Raw genomic sequence first — 22,784 nt, 5'->3', positions numbered from 1 at the left:
TTTTTGTGGGAGGTCAGTAATGTTTGTTATAAATATGTTATTGTAAAGAACTCTTTAAGTATAAATTACTGTTATTGCTTCTAGCTAATATTTATAAGTATTAACATCTGTGAGTACTAATGTTATTTTAAAATTCAGGCTTGAAGGACAACACTGTGCAACATTGTTTATTTTTCTTTCCTTTGCAAACCTGATTGTTTGGGAATGTGTGAGAACTGGGTGTGTCCGGGTCTGGCCAGTGCTCCTCCAGATGGTTGTATTTCTCATAACTTCTTGGTTTTCTGTCCCTGATGCTCTGTTAGGCTCTCATACTTTGAATCAAATGCTGACTGTCTTCACCCTCTGATTGTGACACACTGCTGAAACATGTCCTGACAGCCAAATCATTTCACGTATTGAATTGAGTCAGGGTCTTCACCTTTCTTCTAATCAAATTACAATTTTATTTTGAAGTAATCTCACTGGATATTAGTAGATCAAAAGCTCAATATTATAATTCTACAAATATGGCTTGCACAATTAGACACATGTACACACACACATGCAGAAGGGAAGGGAAGAAATCCTCCGTGTATCATCAATTTATGTTTTTCATTTGTTAGGTATTTTTTAAAAAGCTGATATTTTGAAACATTTTCCATGTGTCAGGCATTGTGTGAAACATTTTATGTATTATCTCATGAAATGCTTGAGCTCTCACTGTGACAAAGCTACTATTCTTAGATTCATTTTGCAAAGGATTTTAAGGTTCAGCAGTGCTTTTTAGCAACAGCAGTGTAGCAGCTAAAGTTTATTGAGCACCTAAAGTGTTCCAGACATTGTTCTATGTGTTTTTATTTTTATTCACTCACTTAATCCTTAAGTCAATCATATGAGGTAGGTAGTTACTACTCTTAAGCTAGTGCAGGTGATGGAATTCCAGCGAAGCTATTTCTAATAGTAAAAGATGATGCCCTTAAAGTGCTGTACTCAATATGCCAGCAAATTTGGAAAACTCAGCAGTGGCCACAGGACTGGAAAAGGTCAGTTTTCATTACAATCTCAAAGACAGGCAATGCCAAAGAATGTTTGGCACAATTGCACTCATTTCACATGCCGGCAAGGTTATGCTCAAAATTCTCCAAGCTAGGCTTCAATAGTACGTGAACTGAGAAATTCCAGATGTTCAAGCTGGATTTAAAAAAGGCAGAGGAACCAGAGATCAAATTGCCAGCATTTGTTGGATCATAGGAAAAGCAACAGAATTTCAGAAAAGCATCTACTTGTGGTTCATTGACTATGATAAAGCCTTTGACTGTGTGGATCACAACAAACTGTGGAAAATTCTTAAAGAGATGGGGATACCAGATGGAAACACTGTACCTGCCTCCTGAGAAAGCCGTGTGCAGGTCAAGAAATAACAGAACTGAACATGGAGCAATGGACTGGTTTAAAATTGGGAAAGGAGTACATCAAGGCTGTATATTGTTAGCCTGCTTATTTAACTTCTGTGCAGAGTACATCAGTGTGAAATGCCGGGCTGGATGAATCACAGTCTAGCATCAGAATTGCCAGGAGAAATATCAACAACTTCAGATATACAGATGATACTACCCTAGTTACAGAAAACAAAGAGGAACTAAAGAGCCTCTTGATGAAGGTGAAAGAAGAGAGTGAAAAAGCTGGCTTGAAATACAGCATTCAGAAAACAAAGATCATGGCGTCTGGTTCCATTACTTCATGGCAAATAGAGGGGTAAACAATGCAAACCATGATGGACTTTATTTTCTTGGGCTCCAAAATCACTGCGGCCGGTGACTGCAGCCATGAAATTAAAAGACGCTTGCTTCTTGGAATAAAAGCTATGACAAACTGAGACATCGCTTTGCCGAGAAAGGTCTTTCTAGAAATGCTATGGTTTTTTCCCAGTAGTCATGTATAGATATAAGAGTGGGACCATGAGGAAGGCTGAGCACTGAGGAATTGATGCTTTCGAGCTGTGGTGCTGGAGAAGACTTCTTGAGTCCCTTGGACAGCAAGGAGATCAAACCACTCAATCCTAAGGAAATCAACCCTGAATATTCATTGGAAGGACTGATGTTGAAGCTGAAGCACCAAAACTTTGGCCACCTGGTGTGAAGAACTGACTCATTTGAAAAGACCCTGATGCTAGGAAAGATTGAAGGCAGGAGGAGAAGGGGACAGCAGAGGATAAGATGGTTGGATGACATCATCAACTCGATGGACATGAGTTTGAGCAACCTCTGGGAGATGGTGAAGGATAGGGAAGCCTGGTGAGCTGCAGTCCATGGGGTTGCAGAGTCAGACACAACTTAGCACCAGAACAACAATAAATACTCTTAAGGGATTTCCCTAGTGGCTCAGTGGTAAAGAATCCACCTGCCAAAGCAGGAGATGCAAGGAGATGTTGATTCGATCTCTGGGTGGGAAAGATCTGGAGAAGGAAATGGCAACCTGCTCCAGTATTTTTGCCTGGGGGAATCCCATGGGCAGAGGAGTCTGGTGGGCTACATGCTGTGGGTTTGCAAAAGAGTTGGACATGACTTAGTGACTAAACAATAACAACTATTATGCCCTCATTCCTGAGGGAATCGATGGACTGAGTCTCACCTCTGATTCTCTGGCTAGGAAGTGGCAGGTACAGGCTTGGAATCCAGCAGTCTGATTTTGTAGTCCATTGCCTTAACTGTCACCCAAACTGACAAACTGGCAAACTTCTCCAAACTGACAAGCGACAAACAGTGGAGTCTGCTTAGAGCCCAGACCCCTGACTTCAGAGCGTGGAACCTGCAGCATAATCTCAGCCATCTGGTATATTGAATGTAGAAAGTTTCCGCTTGTGCTGAAGGAAATCAGCTTAATGTGAAATTGTAAACATCTATGTAATGTTCCTTCAGAATTATAACTGACAGACTTTTGAGATAGTAGACTTAAGTGTCCAGTTTAGTGTTGATCACTCTTATTAACGCCAGATCTTATGTCTCACATTTGGTCTGATTCCTTAAGTGGAAGATACAATCATAGAATATGTTTCCTAAAAGTCGTTTTTAGTATAACTGAAGAGAAAATATTTGTACTACCCAGTGACGTTAGCTAAGCCCTAGAGTACTGAATCGGAGAAGGCAATGGCACCCCACTCCAGTACTCTTGCCTGGAAAATCCCATGGATGGAGGAGCCTGGTAGGCTGTAGTCCATGGGGTCGCTGAGTCGGACATAACTGAGCCACTTCCCTTTCACTTTTCACTTTCATGTATTGGAGAAGGCAATGGCAACCCACTCCAGTGTTACTGCTTGGAGAATCCCAGGGACAGGGGAGCCTGGTGGGCTGCCGTCTCTGGGGTTGCACAGAGTCGGACACGACTGAAGCGACTTAGCTTAGCAGCAGCAGAGTACTGCATTGGTTGTAGAATGCTGAATTAGATTCAGTAAAAATACTTGTGCTTAGAATTGCATCATTAGCATGCTTATCTTTAGGTGTCAGTGACTCTTCCTACCTTTGGTGACAGATTTTTGTGGCCAGGAAGTCAGTAGCAAAGAAGGGAGTTATGTTGTAAATATCCTCGTTCTAGTTGGTGTATCTTACTGTTCAGTGCTTTAAAATGTTTCTCTGCTCTGAAGCTGTTAAGCTTGCCAGATTAATTCTGTGTCTTTACAAAATCTTTGTATTACTGTTTTCTAAGTTTCCATTTTGGAATCATGCACTCACAGTTGTATTTATACATACAAATGAACATGATACATGAATACATACATGTAAATTCCTGTCTATTGTTTTATACTTGACTACTGTCTTTATACATAATAGGAAATAAGGTTTCAAAATTGACTTCATTTTTCTCAGTATGGTGTTTATATATCTATATGGGCTTTGCATTTATCTTCAATTTCTATTCATTAAGTAATATCCTTTGTATGAAGTATAGGCACATTCCACAGTTAGTGAGGTGTACTACATGCCTTTGCTGGATTTTATTGTCCAGATTATGACTTTAATTATACATATACACTCTTTATTACTCTTGGGATTAGAGGTCATTTCACTGTGCTCAGTCCTGTGTCACTCTCGGGAGCTTAAGGTCTCATATTTAAAACTCCCAGCCGAGGTTCAGAAATAGCATCTCTAAGCTGGCATTGCAACATTGGATTGATTCTTTTTTTTTTATTTTAAATTTTTTTTTTTTTAAGTTTAATGATATCTTTAGTGTCAGCTGTAAGTTGTGAAATAGAGGTAGTGGTGGTTAAATAGCAGACATGGGCTTAATTGATATTAATGTGATGTCTATCTATTTAATTTGTTTTTAACTTCATATCATACCATTAAAATAGCTGAGGTTCATCTCATTCTGAACTGATTCCCACTGATGTTAATCCTCAAAACAAATGGAAAGTAGATAGGCCATTTTTTATCCCTTGTAGAAGTAATCCCTAGGGAAGAGGTGGGGGTGGTGGTGGTGGTGGTGGTGCTCAATTAACTGAATACTTGAAGTAATGCATTTTTTTTTCTTTTGGTGGGGGAGGGTCAGCTGAAGGGCTAAGTGCTTGTTGAAAAAAGCTATAATCCCATTAATTTATTTCTTACTTTATAATCATGAAATAAGTGAAAATAATCTTTTAGAAGGTTTTTGTTGCTCATATATTTGAACTTGGCTGAAATTTGGGCATCAACAGTGCTGACTCTTTAACATATCCCGGAAATTTGTTCTATTAGTTACTTTTTATCAGATTATGATTTTCATGATTTACTCCTTGTCTTAAAATCCAAATGTAGAAAAGACAAATTATTGTTATCTTAGGGGTTTAAAGAAATGGCCTTTATTTAATTGAAGTTTGATATTATTAGAATAAATTTTCAAAAATTAATGTTTCTGAAAACACTTCAGAATGTATTTTGTATATGTTTTTAAAATACTAATGAAGATGTGCTAAAAAAGCAAATGTAAGCCTTTCTATACAGAAAATAGTTTTAATAGGATTTTATATATCAAATTTATTCAATACTGTATGCTGTAGATATGATGTTTGTGAAGTAAATGGTAACTTTTTGAAAGTGCTTTTGGAAAGGACTGAATAGCCTACAGAACACCTAATTCATTTACTTCTCTTTCCACCCTGTGCAATACATTTTACAGATAAGGAGACTAATGCTCAGAAAGTAAGTGGCTTGTCCAGTGTCTATTATTAAACTGTAAAAGTGTGATTCCACTTCAGAACTGGAAGCCTTGTGTGCATGCTCAGTTTTGTCTGACTCTTTGTGACCCCATGGACTGTGGCCCACCAGGCTCCTCTGTCCATGGGATTCTCCAGGCAGGGATACTGGAGTGGGTTGCCGTTCCCTACTCCAGGGACTGGAGGCAAGGCCAGAGTCCTTACTGTGTTTTTCAAGGCCCGCCATGATCTCCTGCAGCCCATCACCCCACTTTGCACTCAGGCTCCAGCCTTGTTTGCCTCTTTGCTGATACTCAGATTCATCTGCACACTCTGCTGCCATGGTCCCCTGGATTTATTATCCCTCTGCTTAGGCACTTGCCCCTCAGATACTCTCTGATTACCTCATCTTCAAGAATTTGCTCAAAATTCATCTTCCAGGTAGCTCAGACGGTAAAGAATCTGCCTGCAATGTGCAAGACCTGGGTTCAATACCTGGGTTGGAAAGATCTCTTGGAGGAGAGCGTGGCAGCCCACTGTAGTATTCTTGCCTGGAGAATCCCATGGACAGAGGAGTCTCAGTTAAGTTGCTCAGTTGTGTCCAACTCTTTGTGACCCCATGGGCTGCAGCATGCCAGGCTTCCCTGTCTATCGGAAAAATCTCCCTGTCCTTTGGAGAGTCCAAACTCCAGGAGCTTGCTCAAACTCACGTCCATCGAGTCAGTGATGCTATCCAACTATCTCATCCTCTGTGTCTCCTTCTCCTGCCTTCAATCTTTCCCAGCATCAGGGTCTTGTCCAGTGAGTCAGTTCTTTGCATCAGGTGGCCAAAGTATTGGAGCTTCACATCAGTCCTTCCAAGGAATATTCAGGATTGATTTCCTTTAGGATTGAATGGTTTGATCTCCTTACCATCCAAGGGACTCTCAAGTGTTCTCCAATACCACAGTTCAAGAGCATCAATTCTTCAGTGCTCAGCTTTCTTTATGGTCCAGCTCTCACATACATACATGACTACTGGAAAAATCCACGCCTGGTGGGCTACAGTCCATGGGGTAGCAAAGGGTTGGACATGACTGAGCGACTAAGCACAGCAGACAGCATCTTCCAGATAAACATTCCACTTAAAATCATACTCTCCAACCCAACAGGCCTCATCCCCCTTGTCCTATATATTCTGCCTGCCTCCAGCATATACCATACAACGTGTTTATTATTTTCAGTTGCAGTTTTTTTGTCTCCTCCTGCTAGTATGTAAAGCTCTGTGAGAGAAGGGATTTTTGTCACTTTTCCTCCTTGTGATTTCCCTGTGTTTGGACCTCAATGAGTGTTCAGTGAATATTAGGTGAGTGAATGCCCTTTGCACCAGATCTCCCACTTTTCATTTATTAATGAAAAACTTGACAAAATTACTAGATTTATGTTTGCTATGAAGGGCATTCCAAATAATACTACTTCATTAATTTCATGCATTCATCTTCATTTCAAATATTTTTTTCTGTTGTATTTTCCTCTCATCTGTGAAGATGAACCATTCTGTTTGATTTTAAAAGTCAACCAGTTTTGTTTTTTTTTTGAAGAAAGTGTTAGAAAGTGAGACATAATCTTTTCAGATAGTAATAGGGGCAGGTGGTTCAAAGAACTTAAGTCTTTGTCAAATAAGCCACACTTTTTTTTTTAACATTCATAAATATTGTGTCATTAAAAACCAACCTAGTTTTAAAATTTTATTTATGTCTAGTTTTCTTGAGATGTATATAATATTGTGTAAGTTTAATGTGTACAGTATGTTGATTTTCTACACTTATATTTTGCAAAGTGATTACTACCGTGGTGTTAGCTAACACCTCATCTGATCACATAATTACCATTTCTTTTTTGTGGTGAGAACATTTAAGATCTGTTCTTTTAGCAACTTTCAAGTATATAATATAGCTTTATTTAGTGTTACATCATGCTGTACTTCAGATCCTCAAAACCTGTTTATAACTAGAAGTTAATACTTTTTGACCATTATCTCTCCATTTCCTCCACCATTCTAGTTTCTGTTTCTTTGAGTTTGACTTTTTTAGATTTCACATATAAGTGGTAACCTCCAATATGTCTTTTTCTGTCTGACTTGTTCCATCTTAGTTTTAAAATTTGCATTTTGTGACTTGGTATTACTAAAATATTAGGAAATAATTTATTCTATTAAATATATTAAACTTTTTCGTCTTCAGTATAATTTTTTTCTAGAGGAATAAAGCTGTAGTTTACCATTGAAAGTAGAGGGAAATAAGATTCGGTTTATAAAGTCAACCTGCATTTATTATGTACCTAATGGCAAGCCACTCCAGTACTCTTGCCTAGAAAATCCTATGGATGGAGGAGCCTGGTAGGCTGGAGTCCATGGGGTCACTAGAGTCAGACACGACTGAGCGACTTCACTTTCACTTTTCACTGTCATGCATTGGAGAAGGAAATGGCAACCCACTCCAGTGTTCTTGGCTGCAGTCTATGGGGTCCCACAGAGTTGGACATGACTGAAGTGACTTAGCAGCAGCAGCAACCATGTTCCAGAAACTTCTTCTGGGGGGCATTAAAAGAGGAACAAGACACATGATTCATTGACTTGAAAAAAAAAAAAGTGGTCCTAATGTAATGTGGCAAGTCCTTGAATGGAGTTATATATATAAAGTTTTACGGGGGATTTTTATGTTATGGGATTTCAGGACTTCATGGCTGCTATAAAGTGAGATACTCCTATACTCATGCAGGGTGTATGATTATCTTCTCAGCGTTTACAACCATCTAAATACAATTGAAATTAGTACTGTCATTACAGCTGAGACTGTTATCCACGCTACTAGAGAAATGTTGGAACAAAGAAGTGATGTGGCCCAGAGGTTCCCAAACGCAGATGACCAGTGGAAGAGTTGTTGCTGGTACTGGGCAAAATGAAAAAACAAGTAGAGGGGAAAGCAGATGGAGAGAGAATACATGACTGTGTGTGTGTGTGTGTGTGTGCTCACATGTGTGCAGGTGTGTGTGCATGTGTGTACGTGTGTGTGGAGAATTGCCACCCTCCTTTTTGAGGAAGGGTTATTTTTTATTCTAAGTTTGAGCTTTCTCTTCTTTTTCTATCCTTAAAGGTCCTTTCATTTTAGGAAATTATAGTGGAAATAAGTGATATCTAGTTATTATTTTAGTGTCTTTTCCTGAAATAAAAGAAAGTCAACCTCTTCTTTTTAATACTTTTACTGCTAAAATCTTAGAGGGAGCCGCTGTCAGGGATACTTTAGAACATTCTATAATTCTTGCAGCTCTTATTTTATTTTTTTGACATAGCCCAGCATGCTTCAGGAATTCCTTTTATTGAAAAAGCCTTGGTTCCTATTTTCCTAGTCTCATCTCTGCAGATGGTAATGGACTGATAGTAGAGAGACTGTGTTAGTCAGAGGCTGTGGTGGCTATCCTGTGAATAAGTTTAGTGGCAGAAATGTAATCTACATCTGTAACTAGGAATGTTTAAATGTTTTATTTTTCTTGTCCTGACAAGTTACAGTGCATGAGAAGGTCAAGCATGAGGGAGAACTGTGAAAAATTGGAAACATATTTATTAGAAGTTTTGTATGTGTGGGTGCATGTGTGTGTTTCCCATTTATTCTGATTAGAACACAGTGTTGAAACAATATGATAACTCTGAATCCTATGGTTTTGGTGCTGAGGCCACTTTTCTGCATTAGTGGTGACCTTTGGGTATTGCTTATAAACTGGCATGTACATATTTGTCAGCTTTGGGGAAAGGATAACTGGAGAGATCCATGAAAGAGTAATAACACATGTTGATTGTCCAAATTAGGAAGAATAATTAATATATTATTATTTAAAACTGTATCCACCTACCATTGTTCACTTATGTTAAAGTTTTAAAATGTGTAAATACTTGTAGAAAAGTGTATCAGATTTTCCTTTACTTTTAGATACTTTTCTTAAACAAATAAGCAGTCATAATAGTTTACCCATTGCTCCAGTGGTGGTGGTGGTGATAGTAGTGAGTTGCTTTTCTTTATCCCAGTCATCGTCATCGTCATTGCTATTGGTATGTGCACTGGATTAAGACTATCTGGGTTTGGATACTAGCTACAACCCTTAATAGTGGGTGATGTTGGGCAGGTGACTTAGCTGTCTAGGCTCTATTTTTTGTTTTTGTTTTTTTGTTTTTTCATCTGAAAACCTGGACTATTAATAGTGGCCACTCATAAGATATTCTAGGGATTAAATAGGATAATGTGTGTCAAGAGCTTAGTACAGTGCTTTGCAGTAGTAAATGTTCCTTATCATTGTCATCATTCTTTTAACCTTAAAATATCAGTACTGGTCTTAACTGCCTTTCAGTTTGTTTAATATTTAACACCTTGGTCTTCTTTTGATACTATTTTTTATTGGTGTAGTAGTTCTATGTGACACATTTTTGAATCTAAAAAAAAGTGTGTGCTAATAATCAGCAAAGTGTTTTTGACCTTCCTAATAGATTGTGAAGAGTTCTGAAAGCAGCCACCTCTACATTCACATATTTATAGCCAGGGCCAAGAAGGAATACTTTCACTGTTGTAGGTGTTGCCAGGGACCTTCCTTTGCTTGAAAACCAAAAGTTTTCACTGTTAGCTTTAAATAAACTGAGGGCAAATTTCAAAGGTGAAGGAGATGAAAGAAGGATTTTAAAGTGATTACTTTAAAAACAGTGGTCTTCAGCTGTGGTTACACATTGAAATCACACGAGACACTTTTATAAAATACAAATCCCTTGTAGTGGAAGCATCATCAACAATAAACGTTTTTGGAGTCCCTACTTGGAACACAGTAATAAAGTAATTGGGATGGTCAGATACTTAATACTTATTTTAGCTCATGTCAATTTCTTATTTGCTTATTTATATGAGACAGTCTTGTGTCACCAACATGGTATGCTTGGGTTCAGTTATAGGACACGAAGCCTAATTTTATTATTTGGTTCATTATAAGAATTTATAGTGGTCTTATTTTGATGAAATATTGTTGGCTATATCTGATTTTGTTTTTTTTTAAGTATCAAAAGCAGTTCCTAATAGAAGCATAGTTCCATGAATAAAATAGGATTCTTTTTAGGTTTGTTTTTGAAGTAGGTATGACAAAAGTGGGGGCTTCCCTGATGGCTCAGTAGTAAAGAATCTGCCTGCAGTTCAGGAGACCTGGGTTTGATCCCTGGTTTGGGAAGAAACCTGGAGAAGGAAATGGCTACCCACTCCAGTATTCTTTCCTGGAATACCCACGGACAGAGGAACCTGGCGAGCTACAGTTCATGCAGTCGCAAAGAGTTGGACATGACTGAGAGACTAACAGTTACTTTAGGTATCTTACCACATCTGCCAACATACCACACTTCAGTCTTCAGCGCTCAGGCAAGCTCTTCTCAGTGCTGTGAGACTAGTTTTCTATAAGTATATTCTCATATACCCATACAGATACAGTTCTGTGACTTTGTTGAAGTTTTGAAGGGTGACTTGTAAGGGACTGATAGCATACTTGGATGGGGGTGTGTTTGCCTTAGGGAAAGTTCTAAAGGAGGAGGTAGAGGATCAGAGACCATATTGACATGCTGAGTACTATTTTTGTTGTTGTTTGAATTGGGGAAATGGATGTAAAAGGGCTAAAGGAGTAATAGCTCAGGGTGTTCTCAGGTGAAAAGCATTGTTAATTTAGAATTTTTTTCCCCAGATCTTTTGAATGGATATAACTGATTATAAATATTATTCATTAGGAGCTCAAACAGTGTTACTGCTTAACTTCTAGTACAAACATGACCATTTTATGGAAATATTTATCTACATACATTTAAACAGCTTATGTGTAAATGCATTATCAGCCCACATCTCTTATTTTATTTTTTTCTAAAAACCAATCTGCTTTCTTCCTGTGATATTGTGGCTAATGAATTTAATGATGTGGGCTTTCTTTATTTACTCGGTTGGCATATTTATTTGCAAGTTGCAGTGATTTTCAACAATTTCGTTTAACTGGCATCCGAGTACCAAACCCAAAGGACATTGAGCTCATGTTTCATTTCTTCTGCCTTTGCTGTTTTCTTCTTTGCAAAGTCCAAAATTGAATCAGGCCCTCAGAGAAGATGGGCTGATATTGGGTCCATGATTCTGTGTCCCAGACTTTAGAAGGGGTGGAATACTGGAAGCTGTTGATTAGGGAGGAAAGAGTGTTCTTCCAGTTATAAACAAGTAATAAACATCCATCCCTTGAAATCATAATGAGGGTGAGTGGGGTGTGTGTGTGTCTGTATGCATGTGTTACATGTTTAACTAAGTGTGTGTAACACCCGTTGACTATTCTTTAGATATAAGGAGAATCTTTGGCTCTTAAGCTGAATTTGCATCCTTTCTCTACTGTTGAATTCTGTGCCTGTTTTCCCAATACTTTGGGGCTTGTAAATTTTAAAATTCTTTGGGTATGAACACCTTGGAGGTGAGAGTAATCATTTCAACTTACTAATGAAAATTGATAGGAGGATGCTGAGAGATGGTGATAGAAAAAAGCATGTGTGAGAAAATGACTCATGCTGAAAGGGAAGGACAAGGACACTACAGTTAGAAATGCAGGTGTCAAAGAAGATCGACCGTTTGGTCATTATCCTCTTGGGTGAGGAACATATTCTGGAAATCAGCTTAAATTCTAAGAGTTGTTCCAGAAGAGTGGAATCTGACCTTATGAAATTTATCAAGCTAAGATCATTAGATCAGTTAACTCTTCCCTTCAAACAGATACTAACATTGGATGGATGGGTTGTTGTGCTAATGACCTTCATGGCATTATATAACTGCTTACTGATTCTTCATTATTTATGGTTATGATTTTATGGAATCCCTCTCCTGGGGGGAGGGACGGTCTGTGCAGGACTGAAGAGAGACGGCACAAGCCTCCACTGCCGGGGTGCTTTGGGACTCTGCAATGACCCTTAGTTTTTCTAGTTTACATTTATTTTGAAATGTCTATAATTTTTTTTTCTTCATCTAAGTTACTGAATGTTTCGATTCTTAGGTGGCTTGGATTTGGGAGGTGGGTAGTTTTGAGTTGTTAAAATCTAGTGTTACTGCATGTGGCCATTAAATGTACTGCTTGTCTGATTTCTTCTTTTTGTCATTTATGGGATTTTCTTTATGGCCTAGTACCTGATCCTTTTTTTACACATGTTTCTTTAAAAAAGAATATTTGCATCTGCCTCTGGGACTGGTTCTGTAGACATTAAACTTACATCTCTGGGACCGTCTGCCCTACTCAGTGTTTCATCTCTGATCCTGCCCGGTCCTGCCTGTTCACATTCTACTTTTATATCCCGCTGGAACTAGGGAAGATGAGGGCACGCGGGGTGGGAGCAGCACAGCCATGTGGGGCAGTCTGAGGGCCAAACGGAGAGCCCTGTGCTTGGACTGTTGTGAGTTAAGGGCATCCTTCAGCACAAATGAAAACACAGTTTTTAAATATTGTTATAATGGGATGGGTTCTTTGAGGACACCATTCCCCTTTTTTCTTTGTCTTGACTCTCCTTTTTTCCCTTCAGTCTTGATTATTTAAGTTCTTAAATTTAGAGGAAGGAGGTTATTTTAGAGAAATTTAGTCTGTGATAAAGGATAAAACATAGCTTGTTGCTGTATGTATTAATCTCTGGGAAATGGGCTGGAGGGTTCAGCATCATATTTTATATTGAGGGCATGTTGGAAATTAGTTGGTTGTTTTCTTTCTGTGTTCTTCCTCTTTTCTCTTTGTGCATACCTCTCTGTGGAATATGGTATTATTCCCGCATTTCATTGAGTTTGATTGTTGCACAGAGGGAAGAGTTCAGGCTCTGGAGTCAGTTAGCTTGAGTTTGAATCCTTTCTCCGTTGCTTATTAGTTCTAAGACTCTGCAAAGGTCACTGGATCTCTTTGTGTCTTGGTTTTCTCATCTCTTAAGTGGGAAATAGTACCTATTGCATAGGGTTGTTGTTGGGACTAAGTGAGATATAAAATATGTAAAATGCTTAGAATATTACCCAGTACTTGTATCCAATAGTGGTTAATAAATGTGAGCTGTTACCATTATTGGGCAGTTGAATAGCCTGTTTCACATTTGTCTTTGACATTATAGCAATTTAGATTAAAAGAGAATAAATTTCAGTTGTTTAAAATTAAGAAAGAGGACTAAATGTTAACTGCCTGCATTTTTTTAAATAGCTAAATGTGAATTATTTGAGTATCATTGTACTGACCACAAAGAATAATCATTGTTAAATGATGATTTGCTTTTTGGAGGAAAAAACTGTCATTTATACATGCTTTTATAATTCATATGTGCTGAGTTAAGGAGTTCTCCTTGTACATGGCCTGGTTTTTAAGCTTTATCAAAATTACTGTATCAAGAATAGGATTCATTAAAATTTGTCCTGAAGACTTTAATACATTAATAAGCCTTTTCTTGTTCTCTGTGCAGCGTCAAAACTCCTCTTCCACTTTGAGGTGTGGGATCTGATTTAGAACTTAGAAGACTTCAGTAATTAACCATGATGGTTATGTTCATTTAATTAGCCATGGGTTAAGGATATAGAGTCATGTTGATAAGCAGCCTTGTCTAGTTTTTGTTTGTTTATATAAACACCTGAAGGAGATAGCAGTTAAAGAGAATGCTTGGTTTGTCTAATTTAGTCCTTATAAAGCTTAGATGTTTTGAAAGTGATTAAATTTAGGGGAATAGAATAAGACATCTCATGGCTTAATTCAAATTCTTTGATGTTACTAAGTCAATATGTTAGACTTTTGGGGGGACTTTGGGGGGTGGTGGTGAGAGGGGCAACTGGTTGAGAATACTTTCTAAATACATAACTTGTTCTTGCTGAGAATAGCAGTGGTGCTATATACCTTTTAAAATGATCAGCTATTTCTTGTTCCCTTACATCTGGTAGAGAAATGTGATACTTTCAGATACCGTTATGCTTCACCTAAAGTTGACATCAGTTTTGAGGGGAATGATCCATGAGGTCCTGGGTACATGGGCTGGCACTTGGGTTGTGGGTTGTGAGGAGGAGAGGGGGAATGGAGAGGAGGAACCAAGTGGATCCTGTGACTAGCAGTCTATCCCTGTCCACCCTCTGCTGGGGCTGCTGGTGACTGTGCAAGATGGGTGCTGTTAGTCTTTGCATTTACCTCCAGGAATCAGGAGGCCCGTGCTGCAAGGCCGTTGTAGTGCATTTCCTGGGAGATTGGCAGCTGAGGATGGTTGCAAGTGACTGGACAAACATTGTTCGAGTCCTTCTTGAATCGTACAGAGGAAAGATGGGAGTGTGGTTAGAGACTCGGGTGCTGTGCCTAGCTTCACAACTCATTCGTTGTGGAACCTCCATGATTGTCTCTAATTTTCATTGTGAAAAATGGAGAATAATAATAATAATGCCACCTGCTTACCTCAGAGAGTATTCTGAGGATTATGAGTTAATCTCCTTGGATGAAGGCAGCAGAAGTTCTCTTGTCGTAATATCATTGCCTTTCCAGAGAAGCTCCAGTTTGGTGGAATAAAGTAGTGGAAAGAAGATAGAAGTGGAATGAACTATTTATCATTAGTTGGTGTCTTTCAAGTCCAACTCTAGGTCAGGTTTCCATTCTAGCTGGGGAATTTAGTGTAAAATTTCTACTTTTTTTTTAATGACACCAAACCAAATGTCTGATCTGCTGTTTGTAGGAAAAGAACAGATGTTTATTCTGAGAACACATTAATGAACATGTTAGTGGTTTTCGCCCCTGTAAGAGAAGATGGGTCAAGAGGGAGAGCCTAGATAGAGTTTAGGTAGAGTTTGCTGCATTGTCCTGTTATGGATGTGCCCTTTTTGAGAGAGTCTATATTGCTTCATTCTTTTGATCTTTTGAGTGTCTTTGACAAGAAAGCTTCACAGATACCAAGCCAAAACAAAACAAAAAATATAAACACTCAACAACAGTTGCCTTAAATACCAAGGATGTCAGCGTGAAATTAAAATGAATCAACTGACATTTCTGCTTTGAAAATTTTCTAGTAAAATAATTTAAACCAACAGTGAAAACGTCTGTGTCTACCTTATAATGGAACGTTTGACCTTTTTCAGTGTTTTTGGCTTAAGAGTGTAGACATTGGGATGTTTTTGGTTAAAATTTGCTTCACCTCTCTAAGGGCTCTTGGGATGTTGGTTGGTGTCTGGTGGCGGAATAGCAAACGCTGTCCATTGTGTTGGTACCCTGCAGTTTCTGAAGACAAGGTCTCTGAAGTAGTGGATGTGGTATCTCCTCCTGTCCATGTGTAACTGTTTTAAAAGAACACTGTTGTCATGTGAATTCTTATTTTTTTGAGCTTGCTTTTGAAGTTAACTTTCACAGAGAATTCCTGTTACCTAGAAATTGATGACAGACTTACACCATTTCCTTTTTTTTTCTTAGACGTTCCATCCTCAGAGCAGCCTGAACTGTTCCTAAAGAAACTTCAGCAGTGCTGTGTCATTTTTGACTTCATGGACACGCTATCTGATCTTAAAATGAAAGAATACAAGCGCTCCACTCTTAATGAACTGGTGGACTACATTACAATAAGCAGAGGCTGTTTGACAGAGCAGACTTACCCTGAAGTAGTTAGAATGGTGAGTTTCTTTTTTTCGCCGCGGACACATGTAAGCACCTTCCATAAGGACGCACAGGTGTATTTACTGCAGAGTCAGGTCACAGGAGGTCACCTCCACAAATGAGAGCCAACCTTCTGAGAGCTAAGCACAAGTAGTCGGCACAATACTAGAATTTGAAGAGCATGATTTCATGAGAATGAAATCCAGAACTTGTCACCTACAACAGTATTGGCGGAATCATTGACTTCACAATACGAAACCAAGATTGCCAGAGCGTTACTGGATTTCTGGCATTGGGAAAAGAAAAGACACAGGAGAATCAACAAAAGTTTTAGATCTGTGTTCGAAAATATACAAGCCTGTTGGATGCCTTGATTTCCCCACCCCAACCCCCATTCATTGTGGTATATTAGAAATGGCTTTAAACTTAATGAAATTGTGATATGTAGAACCTAGATAAAGCCTCTCTTGGCTTTATAAACAAATCATTCACTTTATAATCTTACAGTCAGGAGTGATGTCTTTCATTATTTTTGAACAGCTTCTTATACTTTGTGTGGTCGTTAAGAGTTATGAGAAGAAACATTATTAGTATAATATAAGAAATTATGTTCTTATTGTATCAATAATTATATTAGTTTTTCAAAAGCTGAGCCAAAATACAGTCTGCTGTTAGATTTTTGTGAGAGGGTTGCCTTCCTTGGCCTCCTAGAAGATCTTGGGTCTAGAGAGCACACGCTATTTGGAGGTGGTGGCACGGGTCTACTAACTCCTGAAATGATGCTGAAGAGATCTAAGGGGCTCAGTGCATCATGGGAAGCCCACTGGGGATCTGGCTCACCCTCTGTGTACTGCTGAAATGTCCTTAGGCTTTTTGTGTAACTTGTAGCACTCAGATTCAACAAATGCAGAAGAGAGACATCTGTGATGGAGTAGTTTTGGTTAAAAATGAATAGTTTTCTCATTTGGGAAGGGACCTGAATTATCACAGCTTGAGAAACTATCACACATATATGAAGGTCATTTCAAAACAGTGTCCAGTATAGTCCTCAGATTCACATTGGAGTGTCTATTGCGTTTACTAATTTACAGGAATGTAAAACAGTGTTTTGTACATTAACTGTTTACATGTTTACATTGTGGCTCTTGAGCTGTGGTTCTCAACCAGGGGTGATTTTCCCTGCCAGGGCACTTTGACATTGGAGACATTTTTGGGAGCTGCAGTCAGGGTTGAGAGAGGGGTGCTACCAGCATCTAAGGGGTAGAGGCCAAGAATGCTGTTAAACCTCCTAAAATGCACAGGACAGCCCCTGTAACAAAGAATTATCTGGCCTCAAATGTCAGTAATGCCACTGGTGAGAAACCTTGGCTCTAGAGTTTACCTGTTCTCCAGCCCTCTTACCCTGATACCTAGGATTTTCTTTAGTCCACCTGCTTCTTCAGAGCATAGTCCCTTGGTTTTAACCTACCTGTGTTCTCAGCCAACAGAGTTATCCACTGTTTATAATGTTCTTCTGCATCTTTCCATGGATAGTCTGTGAATATTGAAGCATATCCAAGCCTATTATCTTTTGTAAACACACAAATGGTAACATACTATACACACTCTCTGTATCTTGCTGTCTTCGCTTACATAAGTACATACAAATCTGCCTCATTTCATTTTTTTGTATTTAAAAAATTTCTTTTTAAATTTTATTTTATTTTTTAACTTTACAATATTGTATTGGTTTTGCCATATCCTCATTCATTTTTATAGCTGCATTTCATTGTGTGGATGTGCCATAATGTATTTAACCATAACCGCATGAATATCTTTGTATGCATATCGTTTGCCCTTGTTTGAGAACAGCTATGTATTTGTGGATCTGTTTTCTAATAGCCTGTCTTGTCCCCTCTTCCTGGACCTTTGTGAATTCCCTGGCCCCCTGCCTCTTAATTCTAGTCCCCACCCCCCCACGCCCCCGCCCCCGTCCCCGCCCCTGCTTTCAAGAGCTGGCTTAAAGTGCTACCACTGGTTCCTGAAAAGTCCAGTGTTTTCTCCTTTCTTCAGTTCTACCACTTCTTGACAACCCAGCCTTTAGAATTTGTTCACTGGCTGCTCTTTAATCCTTTCAAACATTTATTTGATTTTTCTATTTAGATTATAAGTACTTCTAGGGGTCCCTGGCCTCTGGGCCACAGACTGGTACCTCCTGTCAGATCAGTGGCAGCATTAGATTAGAAATAAAGTGCACAATAAATGTAATGTAATTGAATCATCTTGAAACACTTCCCCCCCCGCCCTCTAGTCCATGGAAAAATAGTTTTCCATGAAACTGGTCCCTAGCCATAAAGACTGGGGACTGCTGAGTACTCCTAAGCAGGAACTATGTCAGGAACATCCCTGTGACCTCTGTAATATCCTAGTCCAGGCCTACCTGGAGATTGTCAAATGAGTGAATGAAAGCGTATTCCCTCTTAAAATATGGGCATTTCATGCTGTCAAATTACGATGAAGATACTGGATTTATTGGGTTATATCCAGTTTTAAACCCAGTATGTGGCATAATTCAAAAATTAATTCATTCCTGTGAATCATCTTGGTCCTAAAGCAGCTTGAGTCTCAAAGGAGAGACCATATTCTCTTCTCTTTTACCATCCATCCGTGCCTCTCCCCCGCACCGGCCACAACTCTCAAACCTCAACAAAAAAAATGACTCCTGTCATTTGCTTCTGAATATATACCTTAAAATGTACTTAAGTCCTGTTTTAGGAAGTATTGCATCTGTAGCATGCCTGCTATTCTAGGACATTAGATAATTGACTTTCTAGATGATAGTTTAGGGTTCTTGGAGGTGTAATTTATTTTTCACATCTTGTGATTTGTGAAATTGCTACTAATTTTACATGATTCTTAGATAGTCTGGGATTTACAGAGAAGGAAGTAGTATGGTAGAGTAGAAAGAGAAAGGGCTTTGAAACCCCACAAACTTGGGTTCAAATGCCAGCTCTTGGCATACTTTCTTGCTCCATCACCTTGGACTAAGCCCTCCATCTCTAACGTCCTCGGTTTACATGAGGTTCCAAGAGGTGGGTAGGATGGAGGGAAGAGTGGCTACAGTCCCTCTCACCCTGCTCCATAAATAGTCCACTAAGGAAAATTGTTATGCTTTGTTTGTACATCAAGGTTCTCACCACCTCAGATACACATACAATCTAGTAAACAGGGATTTAGGGATTTTAGAAGGGTTGGAACTAAGTCCCTCCTTATCCTCTATTCCCTTCCATTTTGCCACCTGTGAGCCCCTTGTATGTAGAAATCCTGGTGCTGTTACTGCTTATTTTTGTCATCTGTATTATACCTGCCTTTTGGTTATTTTGTGAGGATTGGAGATGACAATGTGAAGCTCTTGGTATAATCCCTAAAGGGCTTCCCCAGAGGCTCAGTGGTAAAGGATCTGCGTCCACTCTAGGAGATGGGGTTTCGTCCCTGGATTGGAAAGATCCCTGGAGAAGGACATGGTAACCCCCTCCAGTATTCTTGCCTGGGAAATCCCATGGACAGAGGAGCCTGGTGGGCTGCAGTCCATGGGGTCGCAAAGAGTCAAACATGACTTACTGACTGAACAACAACGATAGTCCCTAACACATGGCAAGCGTTTAGTCAGTAATACTATTACTATACTTGGAGGATTTCATTATTAGGTACTTGACTTTATAATCATTGGAGGAGCTCAGAGTTCCTGTTTGCTCTATTGGCTAGATGTGTTATATCCCACTGCCTCTGGTCCTCAGATTCTCTAATTCCAATCCTGCCTGTTGAATAGTCACTGTCCCCACCTGTTCCTCTTTCTTATTATTGTAAAATGAAATTGCTTCAGTAGGATTAATGAAAGAAATGGTGGTGCTTTTAATGAAATATCAGTGAAGTTGATAGCCAGGTTTTACAAACGAGTATGACTGATGACTTAAGATAGCATGTTCTGTTGTCAGCATTATTCCCAAACCCTGATGGGACTGTTCTGAGAGCTGCTGTTCCTGTTAGGGTAAGAAAAGAGTGGCAGATGCAAGTAATGGAGGAGTTGGGGAACCCATTTCTGACATTTAAATAAAGTCTAGATACCACCTACAGACTGTTAGAATTAAGAAAGAAAAATGACTCTTTATGTGTAAACAAAATAAAACAATGTAGCATGTAACTCACCTTCGGGTGGTGTGGGTAATGGAATAGCCCCAGATAAAGTAGAAGCCACTGTCCTCATTTCTTATCTTCCACTTAACTACTGTGAGACTTGGCTAAGCTCCTCTAAGCCCATTTCTCCCCTTGTAAATGAAGGGAGTTGGTGGTGGTCTCTCATGTCCGTCCAGCTTCAAAAACTACCACCACATTTTAAGAAATTTAGAATGGGTCCTGCCATCCTTAAAGTTTACTGAATATTGTCCAAAGTAGTTGCTTCTATTCTGTCAGTGGTTTCTTCCATGTGTTTCTTTCTCATGGGGTCATATCTGATGGAAAAACGAGAACCAGGACTGTTAGTTCCTTAGGCTTTGGCACATGTTGCCTTGTATCATTTCAGGTGTCAGGCTTCTGTCCTTGAGGCAGTGTTTTTACATTTATGCTCATGTTTTTTTTTTTTTCTGGTTCTGTTGCCATGCATCCATTTGAGAAATTTCTTAGCATTTCTAACTCTCTCAAAGGGTCGGACATGACTTGCCCACTGAACAATAAGTAATCTTGGGTTAATTTTTTTATCCAGACTTAAACTCAGTCTTTTATACTCTTTATATTCACACATCTTCCTTTTCAAAACCATCTCTGGGAAATAGTTCAAATATGAGAGGAAATCTTACGGGTGAAGGCATTATTTTAATTAGCCCCAGGTAATATTTGTTGAGTGATTTAGAGCCACACCTTTACATTTTGATGATTAAAAAAAGACAGGGCCCTGCTCTGTCAAAGTCTGGTAGAAAGGGCACCCATGTGAGCAAATAATATGTCATCCATGTATTAATAGAAGTTTGTAGAAGGCAACAAAGGAGCAGAGAGAAAGGGGAAAGGTAGGAAGGTCCGGAATGGCTTTACAAAGTGAGGAAAGCCTGACTCCAGTGGTTGAAATGAAAAAGAGAATTACATGATACAAAGGCATTCCCAAACTACGTGATATAATCAGAGGAACACAAGCAGTACTGTGTTGTTGTAGCATTGTGTGTGTGGGAGGTGGGGAGTGAGAAGAGGCGAATGGTGGCAGTTGAAGATGTAGGTGTGGACCAGAAGGACCTGAAAGAACCTCTGGTTTATCTACAGACAGTAGGTCACCATTGAAAAGTTATGAACAGGGGAGGGATAACGGTCAGTTTTGTATTGTAGTGGCAGTGGGCCAGGTAGATTGGAGTGAAGGCAGAGAAGAATTGATTAGGGGCTTGTTGTATCAGAGAAGTTTTAGAGGTCCTGAACCAAGGACAGGGTGGAAGTAGAGAAGGGGAGGAAAGTTCAGTTTAGTTGCTCAGTCGTCTCTTACTCTGCAACCCCATGGACTGCAGCACGCCAGGCCTCCCTGTCTATTACCAATTCCCGGAGTTTAGTAAAACTCATGTTCATTGAGTCGGTGATCCGTCCAGCCATCTCATCCTCTGTTGTCCTCTTCTCCTCCCGTCTTCAATTTTTCCCAACATCATGGTCTTTTCAAATGAGTCAGTTCTTCGCATCAGGTGGCCAAAGTATTGGAGTTTCAGCTTCAACATCAGTCCTTCCAATGAATATTCAGGACTGATTTCCTTTAGGATGGACTGGTTTGATCTCCTTGCAGTCCAAGGGACTCTTTAAGAGTCTTCTCCAACAGCACAGTTCAAAAGCATCAATTCTTCGGCACTCAGCTTTCTTTATAGTCCAGCTCTCACATCTATACATAACTACTGGAAAAACCGTAGCCTTAATTAGACGGACCTTTGTTGACAAAGTAATACTTTTTAATGTGCTGTATAGGTTGGTCATAACTTTTCTTCCAAGGAGCAAACGTCTTTTAATTTCAAGGCTGCAGTCACCATCTGCAGTGATTTTGGAGCCCCCAAAAATAGTCTGTCAGTGTTTCCACTGTTTCCCCATCTATTTGCCATGAAGTGATGGGACCGGATGCCGTGATCTTAGTTTTCTGAATGTTGAGCTTTAAGCCAACTTTTTCACTCTCCTCTTTCACTTTCATCAAGAAAGGAAGGAAAGGATGGCATTTAAAACTCAAAATGGTTCCAGTGGTTAATAATCTGCCTTCCAATGCTGAAGACACGGGTTTGATCCATGGTTGGGGAACTGAGATCTCTCATGCTGCAGGGCAGCTAAGCCCATGCACTGCGACTAGCGAGCCTGTGTGCTGCAACTATAGAAGCCCACCCGCTGCTGCAACGACCGAGCCCGTGTGCTGTAGAACCTGTTCTCCACAATAGAAGTCCGTGTGCTGCAGTGAAGCCCCAGTGCAGGTGCCCACCACCCTCATTAGGAGGTAAAACTGAAGCCACTTAGCGTTTACATTGATGTTTAGAGAGAGAGAAAGGAGTCTCGGATAGCTCTGGAAAACAGGTAGTCTATGGAGCTACTATTTGAGAAAAGTACAGCAGGATTAGCAGCAGGTTTTGGATGGAAGCTGAGTTGAGTTTAGATATATTACCTTTGAGGTTATAGGAGTCCTTGATGGGAAGGTTAGAGATGGTTATTCGTAATTATCAGCATGAGCGTAGGGCAGGGGAGATAAAGAACAATGCTGGGGACCCCAGGTGATAGCAGAGAATCATTGTGCTTCACTGCAGTGGTTCAGGGGGAGCTAGTGGGTTGTATGTGAAGTGTCAGGAAGTTGAAGTGATGGCTGTGGATAATGATTGCACACACAGTAGTGGAATCTTGGGTGTACTATCCTCATTAGAGTGAAAATCCTATCCCTTCTTTCCTGAGTGAAGGATGTTTTATCACATAGGTAGTTTATTGTTATTATTTTCATATTTTCTCTCTATATCTTGGC

The 22,784-nt window shown here is 39.5% G+C and overlaps 1 protein-coding gene across 2 annotated transcripts in view; it reads left to right on the top strand.

Moving 5' to 3' along the window:
• PPP2R5E (protein phosphatase 2 regulatory subunit B'epsilon) overlaps positions 1-22,784 on the top strand; it is a 160,549-nt gene that overhangs the window by 69,812 nt on the left and 67,953 nt on the right. For both annotated transcript variants that reach the window (XM_027554272.1, XM_027554273.1), the window contains exon 3: positions 15,617-15,813. In XM_027554272.1, the coding sequence (XP_027410073.1) occupies positions 15,617-15,813 (197 nt within the window). The remainder of the gene's footprint in view (positions 1-15,616; positions 15,814-22,784) is intronic.

This window comes from Bos indicus x Bos taurus, chromosome 10 (assembly GCF_003369695.1).
Source record: "Bos indicus x Bos taurus breed Angus x Brahman F1 hybrid chromosome 10, Bos_hybrid_MaternalHap_v2.0, whole genome shotgun sequence".
NCBI lineage: Eukaryota > Metazoa > Chordata > Mammalia > Artiodactyla > Bovidae > Bos > Bos indicus x Bos taurus.
The sequence above is the reverse complement of the archived record's forward strand: the minus strand, read 5'-3'. Positions and strand labels throughout refer to the sequence as shown.